This window comes from Prionailurus bengalensis, chromosome C1 (genome assembly GCF_016509475.1).
Source record: "Prionailurus bengalensis isolate Pbe53 chromosome C1, Fcat_Pben_1.1_paternal_pri, whole genome shotgun sequence".
NCBI classification, from domain to species: Eukaryota; Metazoa; Chordata; class Mammalia; order Carnivora; family Felidae; genus Prionailurus; species Prionailurus bengalensis.
Genome location: NC_057345.1, coordinates 19,174,148 through 19,190,390, shown reverse-complemented (window position 1 = coordinate 19,190,390; position 16,243 = coordinate 19,174,148). Strand labels below are relative to the sequence as shown.

At 54.3% G+C, this 16,243-nt stretch overlaps 1 protein-coding gene across 1 annotated transcript in view; it reads right to left on the bottom strand.

The window, feature by feature from the left end:
* Window positions 1–16,243, bottom strand: part of MAN1C1 (mannosidase alpha class 1C member 1) — a 141,260-nt gene that overhangs the window by 21,754 nt on the left and 103,263 nt on the right. Inside the window, 4 exon segments of the mRNA XM_043574097.1 lie at window positions 4,937–4,976; window positions 4,979–5,030; window positions 10,758–10,838; window positions 12,747–12,862. Coding sequence (XP_043430032.1) covers window positions 4,937–4,976; window positions 4,979–5,030; window positions 10,758–10,838; window positions 12,747–12,862 — 289 coding nt within the window.

The window sequence follows — 16,243 nt, the reverse complement described above, 5'->3', positions numbered from 1 at the left end:
TGGCCTCCATAAAGACATGACCACTGGTCCCTTTTTCCTGTCTCCACCTCCTTGGTATTTCCCTGATTTGGAGGCAGGAGGCAGATCCGGAGGGATGGGTTGCATAGAGAGGGGAGACTCACTCTCGGATAATAAATAAAACAGCTTCTGTTTATTGAGCCACTAAAGATACCGGGCCCTGGGTCAAGCTGTTTGCATCTTTACTTCATTTAAACCCCACAAGGTAAAATACCATTATTCCCAATATGCAAAGAGGAAACTGAGGCTCAGAGAGGGAAGTAAGTTATTGGAAGGTTGGAGCCGGGAGGTGGTGGAGGCGGGATTCAGACTGGGCTCTGCACATCCCCTAACGGTCTCCCACCCAGATGACCCCACATCGACCCAGAGGGAAGGGGAAGGTGTCCCTTCTCTGTCCCTTTTCCTTCAGGCTAAGTGAGACTTCTCTTTCCTGCTTTCTTAGTGGGAGCCGTGGGTACCCACAGAGGGATTCTTGAATAATGGATGTTTCCTGCCCTCGCAGAGAAATTCAAGGTCAAAAAAGCCGCCAGTCACCCCCTCCCCCGTCTTTTGTTCTCATTTGCCTTCACATGAGCCTCTCCTTCCTCTCCCCTCCCTCCCAACAATTACCCTCCCGAGTGGGCTTCCTGCAGCGGAACCAGCCTGGCAGACAGGCACACAAGTGCCGGGCAGAGGCGGGCAGTGGGCGGTCGCCTTCCCTCTCCCCTGCCTGCCTTCAATGCCGGATCCCTCAGCACCCGGCCAGGCGACTTCGGGCTGGTCGGTTGATCTCTCTAGACCCCAGTTTCCTCATCTGTTAAATGACAGTACCCACACCTCATAGAGTTATTGTGAGTTATAAATTAGGCATGCAATTACCGTCATTTTTAACATTATGCAATCATGCACATATAAATTATGTGTTTGTAGTTTATTAAAATTATTGCTCGTTTGAGTGACTGAGTTCCTGATGGGTGCCAGGCAGCTCTAGCACCTTGTCTTATCTTCACAGCCAACCTCAGAGGTAGATCCTGCGATTCTTATTTCAGACTCAGAGAGGGGGACACACTTCTCCAAGGCCACAGAGTAAGTGACAGAAATGGTAGCGTTGAATCCGAATCCAAATCCAAATCCTAGCTACCGTGTGCATGTATTCTAGGCAGCATCCAGAGACCAGAAGGCACGTGGATCAGCCCTGCGAGGCCACGGGCTCACGGAAGGTCTGCCCTCTGCCCCGTCCCGGTCTCTGAAGCCTGCAGGTGCAGGTGCAGCCTGTGTTCTCCCCCCTGGGGGAAGGGTTGCTCATCAGTGCCCCTCCCCGGCATGGCAGAAACTCCCGCGTGTCTGTGCGTGTCTGTGTGCGCGCTCACGGGTCTGGTATAATTGTTCACTTTGGAGCCAGACAGACCCGGATTCCAACTTCACTCTACTGCTGTGTGACCTTGGGTAAGTGACCTCACCTCTCCCAGCCTCGGTTTCTCCACTGGTGAAATGGGGTCCGTGAGGTTGAAAAGAGAGAATGCATATCATGTGTTCACACTGCGTGTGGCACACAGTGACATGCTCACCAAACACTAGCACTTATTAAGGTGTGTATGTGTGTGTGTGGCAGGGGTGTGCGAATGGAAGTGTTTGTGTGTGAGTGTAGGGACGCTAGAGAGGGTGACAGGCGAGGTTGCGTATCTCCGCCTGTATGATTTGGGGGGGCGGCAGTCGAGTGTGGCACAGAGATTAGTCCTTGGACTGGCCACTGCCACTCAGAGGGTTCAGTGGTGCCCGCAGGTCACAGGTCACAGCTGTCCCTGCCTCTGCCTCCCAGGCAGGAGGAGCAGTCACGCTCACTTCGGGCGGGGCCTAGTTACGCACCCCTCCTGCTGGGACCCCGTCTGGCCCTTCCTCATAGAGCTGCCCACAGCGAGCCCTGCCCGGGGCAGGGACAGCAGCATGTGCCCCAGCTCTCACCAGCTGGCCCTCTCCAAAGCGCAAACTCAGCGCCACGCGGGCCGGCCGTACTCATCCCTGACATTCCCCCGGGGTGGAACAGGGATGCATTTTTAGCAACAGACTCTCTTACCCAGAAAATGAAAGGGAGGAGTTGCCAGGAAATATGCATATACATACATATGTATACAGCACTGACAGCATGCAAATAGCCTAAAACTAAATGCATTTTCTTAATCAGAAATGTCAGGATCTGTGTCGCATCCGGTCCCGGCTCTGAGGGACAGGGGTAAGGCAGACAGCCCTGCAGGGCTGTGGTTGCAGAGCTTGGGGGCGCGCAGTGCCACGCACAGAGGAGGGAAGGACGGCGAAGCTAAGGTCCTATCCCAGACTCAGGCAGCGAGGCCGGGGAGCTAGCCCTGGGAGAGAGAGCCCCTAAGATACTGTGTTTGTGTCTCCTCCCTGACGGCTGGCTGCGTTTCTCCAGGATCGGTGTTTGTGGGAAAGGGATCTGAGCAGAGCTCCAAGGGCCCGGCTCTGAGACATCAGCCCCGGCACTGAGGACAGGATTCAGTTGGCCCTGAGGGCCCCTCTGTGGCCTCTGCTGGGATTTATGTGATGTCACACCCCAGGAATGTTTTCTGATCAGACAGTAAGTGAAGTGGCAAAGCAGTGTATGTGTCCCCTCTCTTTTGTGAGGCCCCAGGCAGGCGGACCAGAAGAGTGGGACCTCCCCGGGACAGAGAGGAAGCCGACATGCGACCAGAGCCCAGAGCCCCTGCCTCCGGTGAGGCGCCCTCCTTCCCTCCCGGGCAGCTGGCTGGAGCCACTGCTGGATTGAGAGTCCTGAGGTAAGACGTCACTTCAGGGGGCACCTGGGTGGCTCGGTCAGTTAACTGCCCGGCTCTTGGTTTTGGCTCAGGTCATGATCTCAGGGTTCATGAGTTTGAGCCCCACATTAGGCTCTGTGCTGATGGTGCAGAGCCTGCTTGGGAGTCTCTCTTTCCCTCTCTCTCTGTCCCTCCCCTGCTCTCTCTCTCTCTCAAAATAAATGAACTTAAAAAAAATCTTTCAGTTAAAAAAAAAGACATCACTTCAGGAGAGGGAACAGGAAGTCTGGTGAGGTGGACTCGGGGTTCTCGGAGAACCTCGCGAAAGGCCCCAGGGAGCTCCTGGGTGCCTCCTACAACATCTCCCAGGGGTCTGCTCCTGCAGCGCGGGGGGGCAGCATGGGTCCTGCCTGAGGGAGGGCCAGGCAGGTGTTCAGAGCAGAGCTTTCAGTCTGTAACAAAATGGGTTGGAATCTTAGCCCCAGTTATATTAGCTGTAAGACTTCGGGCAAGTTACTTTTCCTCTCTGAGACTCTGTGTGAATAATGGGGTCATATAAATATCTGCCCTCAAGATCCTGCCTTCAAGAAGCTCCCAGGCCAGCAGGGAACAGGAAGAGGCACGAGACGAGGCTGTAAGGAAGCAAACGAAGTGCCTGGAGGCCAGGAGAGGCTGAAAGGCTCCTGGCTTGATGGCACAGGTGGCATGTGAGCCAGGCTTTGCTGGCCAGGGAAGCTGGGAGAGGAGGGCAACCGGTGGAGGAACAGAGTGAGCAAAGGCAAGACAACGGGGCACACGGGGGTCCCCAGGAGCCAGACTCATGCTCGTGAAGATTCACACATCATGAAGCTGGCTCGCCATTAGTCCTCTGGACTCTGACCCTGTCCTTTCCCCTCTTTGGGTCTCAGTCGCCACACCTGGAAAGTGAGTGGATATAAACACGCTCCCGTCCCCACGAGAGGGAAGGGTAGCAGCGCGGAGCGGGGCAGGTAGGCACCCCACGGGCTCTGGAGCTGGACCCAGCTGCAGCCCCTGCTCTGCTCTTCTCTACCTGGACCACTCAAGGTCCCCTCCACTCGGGCATTCTGTGACTTAGTGACTACCCAGAAAGTCTCAGGTTCACACACTGAATTAAGCAACAGATCAGGAAGCAAAATCATGGAAGCAGCCAATAAGAATCAACGTTTTAATACCGAGCCAGTAGAACAGAAGCATTACCGGTGCTTTCTGTGACTAGTGGAACCACATGGGAGTTTTCTGCTCTTATCTAACACTTTTGGTATAATCCACATTATCTGCAATGAGAAATTATTATTTCTACAATTTTTTTTTTCACGTTTATTTGTTTTTGGGACAGAGAGAGACAGAGCATGAACGGGGGAGGGGCAGAGAGAGAGGGAGACACAGAATCGGAAACAGGCTCCAGGCTCTGAGCCATCAGCCCAGAGCCCGACGCGGGGCTCGAACTCACGGACCGCGAGATCGTGACCTGAGCTGAAGTCGGACGCTTAACCGACTGCGCCACCCAGGTGCCCCGAGAAGTTATTATTTCTAAAGAGGGGGAAATTCCAATAAGAATGATCAAAAATGGAGCTGGAAGTCCTGGGTTTGTGTCCTGGAATGGTCAGTCGGTTACTGGCTTATGTGACCTTGGCCAGGGCCTTCAATCCTTGGGAGACTGAGCTTCTGTGACCTTGATGCCCCCAGAAGCCCTTCTGGGTTCTGACACTGGGTTCCTGAGACCCAGCCCTGCTGGGGCCAAGGGTGGCAGTCGGCAGACCAGGGGTCCCTCTGCTCAGAGTCTCGAGACTCCCTAGCAGTTTGGGGCACCTCCTCATGGCAGGAGGGTGTGATGTGCCTATTGGCTGCTGACCCTAGCTGGGGAGGGAAGTGAATGGGGTACACCCGTAGGGCAGTGAGTCAAGGCAGTGTTGGGGGATGATCACAGAACAGCTGCCCCTCCACACCTCAGGAAGATCAGGTCTTATGAAACCTAAGCCCCAGGTGTGGTGACAAACACCGGCCCTGGAGAGTCCTTGGCTAAGGCTAACCTCCACTGTGCCACTGGCTGGCTGTGATTCCCAAGGCGGGTACTGTCCTCTCCCGGTGCCTCAGTTTCCACACGGAAGCAGCCAAAGCCAGAAGTGGGAAACCAGAAGATGTCCTACCTTTTGAAGTTCACAACACCTTTTGGGATTCCCGTGGGGTGTTGAAGGCGGGCAGGAGTTTCTCTCCCAGCTTGATGGCCTTGATTCGGAACACCTGTAAAGGAAGAAGCATGGGGCATCGTGAACGGGGCTGGGTGGGCGCCATCACTTCGAGAAGCTGCTCCCGCCGGCGGATGAACCCAGGAGCTGCTGGCCCGGAGTGGGAGGTGGCGCTGTGTTAGGCTCTGGAATCAGACAGCCTTGGCTATGAACCCGGCTCCTCGAGTTCCTGGTGACGTGCCCTTAGTCGAGGCACCTCTCTCCGAGCCTCGGTTTCCTTTCTCACTCATAACACAAGGCCACGACCGCCTTCCTCAGAGGCTGTTGGGAGGAATGAAGATTAGGTAATAGTTGTAAAGTCCTCACGGCAGTGTCGGGACTCTGAAGGCTCAGTGATTCCAGCTGTGCTCCGGGTGGCCGCCGGGAGGATGAAGTAGCCAGGGCCGCCGTCACCAATGGACCAGGATGCCACGGGCTGGGTGCGGGGGAAGTACGTTTGGACAGGGTGTGAAGAGCACTGGATTAGGAGTCCTGCCCCGCCCCAGGTTCAATCCCTGCCTCCCAATTTGGCTGCTGTGTGCTTCCCAGCAAAGCACTGCCGTCCCACGTGTAACACCAGGGGTGGGGGGCTGGGGCCTTTCCCCCTTGACATTCTGAATCTGCCCACGGTTCCCATTTTTTAGATGGGAATGAACGGAAAAGGTGAATGGGGGTCCCAGGCCTCAGGGCCCTGCGGGAGGCTCTGACCCCTTCAAACTGTTCTAATTCAAAAGCACCTGTGACTTTCTGACGCCACAGTTTCCCTCTTAGGAATTTATTCTAACTAAATAAGTAATGAAGGATGTTGTAAAGATTTAACTTTATTTCAAGGGAAACATGGGAAACATGAGAATATTCTAAATATCAAACAATAGGGAAGTGGTTAAATTATGGCTTGTCCAGGCAATAGAATACCGTGCAGCCACTGGCATGATGCAGATTATTTAATAGCAAAGAAAGGGGTTCCAGTTCATTAAAAGAAAAATATACTTTGAAACAGTGTAATTCAAAGTTAGTAAAAATTACATGCACACGGATGCGTGAGAAAGGGTTGGGAAGGAAATACACTAAAATATTAACAATGGTCTCCTAGGGGTAGGGGGTAGGCTCGTGGAGGAATTTTGCTTTCTTCATTTGGCGTATCTCTATTTCTGTGCTTTTTTTCATAATAAAAACAAGCCCACAGTAAGTAGTATTTATTTTTTAAAACGTGACTATTCCGGGTGGAACAACACACGTTTCCTTTCATTTCCGGAGCTGGACCTCCTGAGTGTTGCAAAACAAAGTCATCTTGAGTTCCCAACCCCAGTATGCACAATATATGGGCTGAGGCAGCTGTGGAGGGATCGCTGCGGGGCAGTTTTTGCCGGATCCGGCTGGGATGTGGCAGAGAGGCCTCGGAGGGCAGGTGTGGTTGTTGCTGGGGAGAGGAGGGGTGGGAAGGGAAGAGTCACATGTGGGGCCTGGCAGTGATGGGGACAGAAGAGGATAGTGTCCAGTGCCAGACAGAGGGTCCCAGAAGTGGGCACAGGGGCCAGCCACACCACAATCCCCGAGGAGCTTGTCTAGGACCCAGATTCCAAAGCCCTCTGCCCCAGAAGCCACCGGTTCAGCAACAACAAAGGGCTCTCCTTCGAGGCTCCTGACATCATCACTTGACCCCTGGGAGGCTGAGCACTGAGGCACAAAGGAACCCTCCAGAACCTGAACCCGAGCCTGAGGCTCCAGGCAGCCGACTGGCTGTCTTCTGCCCTGAGGACTCCTAGAAGATTTCTTCTTAAGTGCTCTTAGGAGCACGTTATCACAAACCCCTCTGTGGGCTTGATTAATTTGCTAGAGTGGTTCACAGAACTCAGGAAACATTTTACTCACTGGATTACTGGCTTATTATAAAAGAACAGAAGTCAGGAAGAGTCAGATGCAAGTGATGCAGAGGGTTAAGGTATGGGTATCTGAGAGGGCATGTCCATGCTTTCTCCAGGTGGGGCGCTCTCCCCAAATCTCCTGGTGCTCAGCCAACCAGAAGCTCTGTGACCCAGTCCTTTTGGGTTTTTATGGAGGTTTCATCACATGGGCAGGGCCAATTAAACCACTGCCAACTGGCTACCGATTCAGCATCCAGCCCCTCTCCTGTCCCCGGAAGTCAGGGTGGTGGGACTGAAAATAACTACCCTCTAAGTACAAGGTTTTCCTAGCAACCAGCCTCTATCCTTTGGTGGGGTCCAAAAGTCACCCAATTAACACAACAAAAGACATATTTATTGCTCTCATCACTTAGGAAATTCCAACGGTTTTAGGAGCTCTGCCAGAAGCAGGATGCAGACCAAAAATATATATTACTTATTATAAAGCACAATACATCGATGTGTCAGTGTCTCTACACGACCTTTAATCCTTGCAACCGCCTTGTGGGGAAGATGTTGACCACTTTGAGGATGACAAAACTGAGTCTCAGAGAAGCAATTTGCCCAAGGTTGTGGAGCTACTGATACCAAGCTGCCTTTCCAACACAGAGAGAGAACACAGAGCTATATGGCTGCAGACAGCCATGGTAAGCAACAGGCAGGGCCCAGAGGTTCCAGAACAGAGGTGAGAGAGGCCAGCAAGAATTACATTCTGTAGAGTGGAAAGATGTCTGGGCTGGGAGTGAGAGCCCAGGTTTGGATCTTCCCACTTAGCAGCTTTGTGACCTTAGGTGAGCCACTTACTATCTCTGAGCACTATAACTGTGTGCAACGGAACTAACTGTACATGTGCCCCGGCTGTTTCACAGGGTTCGTCCGGAACTCAAACGAGAGGATGTATGTAAGTGAATGGGCCATGTGAACTTGAAGAGCCGTGCAAACATCACCTGGAGTGGCTGTCGGCAGGCTTGCTATTCTCCTGTGGGTCTTGCGGGGCTGGTTACCCAGAAGGGGACTCTCCTCCCCCAGGTTTCCTCTGCAGCAAGGCAAGGCCGCAGCCCAGAAAGGGGCTGCGGTCTCCGGCACCATTCCACAAATACTCCTGGGATATTTGAAGAATGGAAAGCCCCACTTCACAGGCACCCACTACGTGTGAGACCAAGGACAGAGAGGAGGGAGGCCCCAGTCCGGTGCAGCTGAGCCCTGGTCACAAGGAGTGACACTGGGCCAGGCTGCGTGGGGGCTACAACTCAGGCCTGTGGTGGAAAGGCCACGGGGTCACGAGCTGACCCAGCACAGCCCTCAGGGACTGCGACCTGAGCACATTCCTTCTAAGTCTCAGTTCCTACATCTGTAAATAGATGAAGACCCCCCACCTCATGGGGTATTTGGGGATCAGTGAGACTGGGCCCATGTGGCACAGTCTCTGGGAACAGAGAGGGATCAGCAGGGCATGGCTAGAGGACAGGGGCTGTGCCCATAACCTCAGGAGCCTGTCTATTCAGGATTCTGAGCCACATGGGGCTCCCTGGCCTTTGGGAACTATGTCTAAGTCACAGGCACTCCTGTCCACACCTCACTGTCCAGTCTGCATCCTGGAGAGTCAGACTGATGATCCTTAAAGTGAGATGGGGAAACTGAGGCAACGCCACGAAGTGGGGGGACTGCTTTATACACTCCTTTTCCTGCTTCTATTCTTGCCAGGACCTGCACCTGCCTTACACATGCCTCATAGTACAAATAATGTAGCCCTCCTTGCAAGGGTCAAGGAGTTAACGATTTCTTTGAAGTCTTCCAGCATGACAGATAGCATCAAGCGAATGGCCAGGCAAGAATGAGCGGGTGAGGCTGTCCTGTGCATATTCCAGACAGTGACGCTAGACATCTCAATGCCAAGACCCCCGACTCCAAGGAGTAAGTGACTTATGGAGGACACCTGGCTCCTTGTCCTTGCTCTGACCAGTTTCTGGGTATCTGAGAGGGCATGTACATCAGACCACAATCCTCAGTAAAAACCCCAGACCCCAACCAAAGACAAGACTCCTTTTCCTTTCCAAGTCTCCCAGATGCTCTGTCTGTACCTATACTCGCCCTCAGTCTTCTGCTCTCACTTCCTCTTGGCTTGTGTTTGATTCCTACCCTGCATGAAGCCAAGGACCCTCTTGGCTGGTCCTGGGGCACCTCCCCTCCTCTGGGTCCTCAGACCCAGCCAGACTACATCACTAGGGAGCCAAGGCCTCAGATAGGTTTTCAGAGCCAGGATACCCTATGAGGAGGGTGGAGGCTGGGTCAAGCATCAGGACTGAGGGGCACCAGCTCCTCCCTTAATCGCTGGCCCCTCAAACTGACCCCTGAGAGCCCTGAGCTGCATGGCTCCCTCCCCTGTCCCTATCTATACGCTATGGCCACCTTCCACAGCCATGAGTGGCAGGGAGGCTGCGCAAGTGCCTGGAAGAACAGGGTGCCTTTTCTGTTCCATGTCATTTTCCTATCCTAGGGTTTTCAAATACGATTCAGGTTTTGTGTGGCTCAAAGCCAAGGGATCCCAACCACACTGGTTTGGAGACAAATTGGTACAAGTGGTAATCTCTGCTGAGGAGATCAGGCTTGATGGAGAGGCCCGAGGTGACAGGAAGTAGAGTGCACCTGTTGCCTCTGAACCCTTGGTTGCAGCTGACTTCCTCAGACACCACCACTGGAGGTTAGCAGGGATTTTTTGGTGGCTCTCCCCGCGGCAGGGGCAGGGATGATATTGTCTCAGGGTGGACAGAGCAGGAAGAAGGGCAGGGAAGGGAAAGGGCCAAGGCCAAGGCATCTAACCCCAGAGCAGCGGTTGTGCTGAGCAGCGTGACCCCTCCGGGTAACAGGGAACACAACTGATCGATGATGACCCATGGCTGGGGACTTGGCCAGCCTCACCCCCCGATACTTGGGCTGCACTTTCATGGGACTTCTCGAAGGGAGGAAGAGCCTCCTATTTCTACAGAGCTCTGTGGTTTTCAAAATTCTCTTGTAGCACGGAGAATATGGGCTTTGGAGCTGGTCAGCTCAGGGTCAACTCCTATCCCTCCTGATCCATCTCACAAGAGCTCTGTGAGTCCATCCCCACGGTGGGGAAGGAAGCGAGGCCCAGGGGTGGGGGAGGACTTGCTCAAGATCACAGGCAGGTGTGGTGTGGGGATGAGACCCAGGTTTTCTGACTCCCTCCCTGCTCAGGGCTCTGTCTTCTCCCCACACTGCACAGTCCACCCTCTGGAAGCCAACACAGCTTGCCTGGGGCTGAGGCCTTGCACTTCGGACATGAGACCAGCCCCAGTGGCTGCCCCATCTCCCTGTTGCCCCTTGAGACCTGCAGCTGACCTCTGGCCGGCACCCGGAAGGGGAGGGGGAGCGGAGGAGTGGCTGTGGAGCAGGACAAGGCTGAGGGGCCCCAGGGGTGGAAATGGCAAAACAATGGTCTTAGCTTTCTCAATGCTGAAAACTAGCACCTGCAAAAACCAGTCCAGCAGCTCTACAAGCCAGTGCTGAGCCCAGACTGCTGGGTGCTGTGCTAGGAGCTACAGGGCTGGTGTGAGTAGACTAGTCATCATCCTTGGAGAATTTACTAGCAACTGTGGGAGCCAGCGGGGCTCACCTGGGCAAGAGAAGGGAAACATCAGATGAAACATGAGAGAGAGAGCCTGCAGGTGGCACCGTGGAGGCTGGGCGGACATGGGCAGCCCCAGGCAAATCCCCCTGAATCCCTGCTTCCTCACTGGTGACATGAGGGAGTGGGACTGGATGTTCTTTAAAGCCTTTTCCCACCTGAATGGTCCAGGGTCCTCCAAGGGCCAACTTACCTCTTCTCCCGTCAGGTAGAAGGCTGAGAGGAGTCCCCCGATGTACCGGATGTTCACCTCAAACAAGGATGCTTCTCCACTCTGCAGGGCAGCGGGAAAGGGGAGGGCAGGGGCGGGGGACACTTGTGAGGTGCCTGCAGGGCTCCCAGGGACAGCCAGGTCCTCGAGATAGGTCACTCTGGCTGCAGCCCCCCACCCCCCGTTGATCTGGCCATACTTGTGCTGGGCTCCGGGGCCTCGCTGGGTGGTGGTTTTCGGAGCAAAAGTTGAGAGGCCTCGACACCTGCTTGGCAGGCCACCACAGCTCGTTGACAGCATTGCAAATAAACACCAGGTTTGGCTTTCTTCCCCAGCCCTTGCCGGAGGCCATCAGAGCAAAGTTCTGCCTGGCTGTTCTCCAAGGAGCTGGAGAACTTGGTGGGGAGCTGTGGGCTGAAGATTAGCCTGAGGGGAGGCAGATTCTCTAGTCCAGCCACCTCCCCTTCCTGAGGGAACTCCTGGCCTAGCTGGACGGTAGGGCGGCCATTCCTTGGGGCGGCAGGGGGAAGGGGAAGGTTCTCCCAGGAGGTTTTGGGGCAAATGGGACAAAGCCGAGGCTGAGAGGGAGGGGTGCCAGAAAGGTACTTGTAGGTAATCAGCAATCCTCAGCCTCAGCTCTGTAGCCCTCAGGGCATGTCCACACTTGCCTCAATCATTGTTTTCTTTCTTAGGTCTGGATTGCGAATCAGGGGTGTTGGGGCACCATGCCAAGGACCAGATCTAGGTTAAAATCCCACCTCGGCCTCTTACTTGGCTTTGGGACTTTGGGCAAGATATTTAGCTTTTCTCTGCCCGAGGTTCTTCATCCTGAGCAGGTGGCAACGGGGCGCTGAGTGGTACAGGTGAGACGTCCGCCCGGCGCCCACACGGTGCCTGGCGTGGCTCCCTAGAGGGGTCTGCTATTACCATCCCTGCCCCGCCCAGCGCTCCCCACATCACTGCCCTTTACTGCCGACAACAACGATGACTGTCCCTTTATCTGGGAGAGCTTTTCCACTGACACAGCACCTGCAAAGCTCTTCTCTCTTTCAGCCTTACAGGGCTCCGTGAGGTTTCCGTTCCCGTTTTCCAGGTGAGAAAGCCAAGGCTCAGAGAGGGGATGTGACCCCATCTTGCTTTCTTCCAAGGACCCTCCCTAACCTGCCCCCGTCTGTTTGAATGTCCCCAGGCTCCCCGAACCTGCCAGCACCTGGCACCATAGGCAGCTGCCCGATGCCCATTCTCTATCCACTATCTGCACAGGGACAGGGTGGGCCTATGAAGATACCCCTTCCTTCTCCCACCTTCTCCCATTCCATACGGTGGGAAATGGGAGGGTTCTGACCTTCTCACGCAGACTACCAGAAGGCATAACATGCCTCAAAATAACCTTGATGATGACGAGAAGGAGGAGGACACCCCCTCGCATCCATATCAGACTTGACCGTGTTATAATGCTTGTTGTAACCCTCCATGGTAGTTAACTCTCACAACAAGCCCGTGAACTAGTCATTGTCATTGTTACCATCATCCGGATGGCTCCTCAGCCTCTCACCTATCTCTAGAGGGCGGCATGGAGTGAGCTGGGGGCTCCAGGTTAGAGCGGCTCAGAGCAGATACACCACTTCTCCCCTCCTGTTGCTACTGTTCTGTGTGACAGATTCAACCCTAGAAGGGACTTCCTGGGTGCCTGCCACCTCCCACGGAGGGGAAGGAAGGGTCGTTGGCTGTCTTCCCTCCCAGGGGACAACAGGTTGGTAAATACTCCTGGACTGGCCAGAGCTCAACGCCACCTTGAGGCTGGTCTTAGGAGAGGGGGGCTCAGCAGAGAGGGCAGAGCCCCAGTTCCAGGACTGCTCTGCTGTGCAGCTTGGGGCCAGAGTCTCTGGGTCTCAGAAGTGACCGGGTGGAGCTGGCCACTGCCCTTCCGGACCCCTTCTGGCTCCAACACCCCAAGGGTGTCTGACTCACCACGTTCAGGTGGAAGTTCTCTTCAACCCAAGCCTTGGCCTCCTGGAACTCGTCCTGCAGCTCCATGAGGTAGAGGGTGTCTAGGGAGTCAATGATGGTTGCCCCGCTGAGGCCTCCTGTAGGCACAGAGATTGGAGGCATGACCCAGGCTCATTCCTGTCCTTTCCATCCCCAGCCGCACACGCTACCATTCTCCACGCCCCCTCTAAACGCCTAGGCAGGTTCCAAGGCCAAGGCTGGCCCAGGCACGATCCAGGGAGGCTCCAATACCACCAGCCTTTGAAGGGGAGTCCAGGAGCAAGCGTCCCCCCTCCGCCCACCCCAGGCTGCTTCCTCCTCGGGGCAGTGGCCGGGGGCCAGCCGCCTGGGACACCAAGTTCACAGGCCGAACCACTTCCCAGACCTCAGTCCGCCCATATCTGCCAGCAAGCCAACCATCAGTGCCAGTCAGGCGCCCACCACTTTTCTGTGACACTGGGGAGAGGGTGAACTGGCATTTCATTTACAAAACCTTAATATGCCAGTCCTCTGACTTTTCAATTCTATTCCTTGTTTTATTCTAAGGAAAGAAAAAAAAATGTTCACAGATATTTATCTGGGAAGGTATTTATTGTTGCAGTACCATATACAATGGGGAAAAGTTGGGAAAAAAACTCCAAATCCAACAATAGGGGATTAGTTATATAAATTGTGGCTCAAACATAAAATAGGACTATGGAGCCATCCATGCAGGTGACGTAGGCCTGTGTTTATTGGGGAGATACCCGTGGGATCTGTTAAGTTAAAAAATGTAGGTTGCAAAAAAACAAAAACCAAAACAAAAAACCAAACACAATATAATTTCTTTATTGTATGCCAAATGTGGATGAGCTTACACAGAACTAAGTCTGGCAAGATGTGATTCAATAGTTACCTCCCGAGTGCTGGGATTACAGGTGCCTTTTGACTTCTTCGGCTCATGGATTATTTTTATAACCAGAAACCTACTTCCATTTGGGAAAAAAAAGGGGGGGGGATGTTGGGCAAAGAAACCAAACAAATGCACAAACCAAGGGTTTTGTGGCCACTCTAGGATGGTCAGTCCAGAAAGCGCAAGTTCTGAGGCCTGGCCCCTGCTACTGGGCCTTAGAGTCTTATCCTGGGGAGTAAGGGCTGAGAAAATGGTGCAAAATATCGCAGCTCTCCACACCACGGGCTGGGCAGGAGAGTGATGTGGAAGGCCTCCCCCCGTGGCACAACCAGAGCCTGAGTGTAGAGTCCCATGAAGGAAGAAAGGAGGGAGAAAGCGATGTGCCTGGGGCCATCTGGAGGGCTTCCTGTAAGAGACAGCTGCCTCCTTTAAAGTAAAGTAGCAGCAAATCCTTTAGATACTGGCATGTAGCTCAGGAGGACTGACGGTTCCGCCTTGAAGAGGCTCAGTGAGGACCGCAGGCTCCACCTCCCCACTGGAGGAGCTTTGGAGCGCACAGGGCTGAGCCCCACTTGAGTCTGAAGCACGAGCTCGGGCTTTGCGGGCACACCTGCATTCAGAGTCAGCCTCTAATCTCCTTAATTAGCGCTTCTCTAACTACTCACTTGTGTTGATTTTGCAGGCAGAGACTCCTGAAACTCAAACCACCACCTTCCTAGGCCTGGAAAAGGATGAGAGGGAGATCAGGAGAAACTGGGAGAAGGGTAAAGCTGGAGGCTTTAGAATCTGCTTCCAGAAGCAAGGGCTCCCCAATCCAGAGTCAGGCATCCCAAGATGGTTTTGGTACTGGGGATGAAGTGAATTTCCAGAATGTCAACTCCTCCTACGCTGAAGGATTGGTAGGAAAATACCCAAGTCAAACAAAGTTGATCTTTCCTGGTTTATGCTGGCTGCTTCCCTTGTGGTTGTCAATGGCCAAACCCGGTTCACAGGGGTGCTTTACTGTCAGATGAAGAGGCAGTGGGGCATGGGAACGCCCATGGGCCCGAGATGCACAGATGCCGAGATGCGCCCGGCCACGGAGCACCAGCTGGTGTCCATCCTCTTGGCTCTGAAACTACGGCCCCCTCCTGTTACACCACAGGGCCTCACACCGGATTTTTTAAGGGCCAGAAGGGATTTTTAAGATCCCATTGCCCCGCCCCTAAATTTCATAGAGGGCCCCCAGAGAGGGGTTGGGACATACCCAGGATTAGATCAAAGGCAGAGCAGAACCCAACTTCTCTCAATTCCTTGTGAAAACAGTTGGATCTGATTGATAACCCTGCCCTATCCCTCCAAGGGACAGGAGGCCACTCTGACCAGGGAGGGCTTGAAGAGAAGCCCAAGGCCAAGGGGACGAGACCCAGGGTGTCTGATTTCTGAATCCCGCCCTGAGCTGCCCAGTGTTTTTATCCCAGGGGCCCTCCTTCCCTGGGCTGAGCCTGAGCTGAGAAGCCCAAGGGTCTAGGCTGGGCCAGAAGGGCAGCCAGGGCTCCTCGTGACCAGCTCTCCTTCCCAAATGCTCCGGAGGGCCCGGCTGAGAAGGCAGCTCACTAAGGGAGCTTTTGGCAAAGTTCTGCCCGGCTCTCAGGTTCCTGTATCCTTCCTCGGTTGACCTCTCACCCGGGCCCCCACCTACCACACAGCCGGCTGCGGGCCAACAAGGCACTTATTGGGAAGCCTTTCATTCCCGGCCAGAGGTTACCCAGCGGCCAGGCTGGGCCAGAGAGAAGGCCCAATCCCGAATTCAACTCTATCTGTACCTGCAGCCGGCCTGGGGCAGCTCCCCAGGGGAAAACACACAACCCTATTCAGAGAATAGGTACTCGATTTAGACGCACAGAGCCGAAGGGGGACAAAAAGGCAGGCAGCCAGCTTGAAAGTTCCACTGGCCTTGGCCCTGAGGCAGGTTCCAGGTTGGCTCACTCTCCCACTTCTAACTCTGAGAGCTCATTGTGCACAAAGGACACCTCCCCCTACCCTCCCCCCTCCCCCCCACATGCCAGGCAGGAGGCAGTGAGGTGTGTTAAAAGAACACAGCCCTGGGTTCAAACCCCAGCTTGGGGCCAGCCACACATCTGTTCCAAATATCAAAGTCCTCCTCTGTAAAGTGAGGTAAGGCCACTAGGCTAGATACTGGGGAGCCACTGCAGGTTCCTGAGCTGAGATAAATGCATCATTTAAGTGCCTGGCCTTTCTCATAAAGACACCTGTGTATGCCTGGGGCAGAGTTAAGTGCTTGACAAATTAGTTCATTGTTCCTATTTCCTGGGTCCCGTAGCTCATCCTGAAACACTGGCCTGGTCAGGGAGATGTGGGTTCAAATCCTGGTTCCATCACATACTATCTGTGTGCCAAGGCAAGTCACTGTACCTTTCTGAGTCTCGTGTCCTTCATCTTCAAAATGGGGACGACAGTAGGACCTACTTCCTAAGGATGCCGGGAGGGCTAAGCGGGGCAGTGGATGGAAAGGTGCTGGCACAGTGTTAGGTGCATGTGAGCTTCACCCAACACACAGAAGCGTGGCCCTCCTTGCCCTCAACTG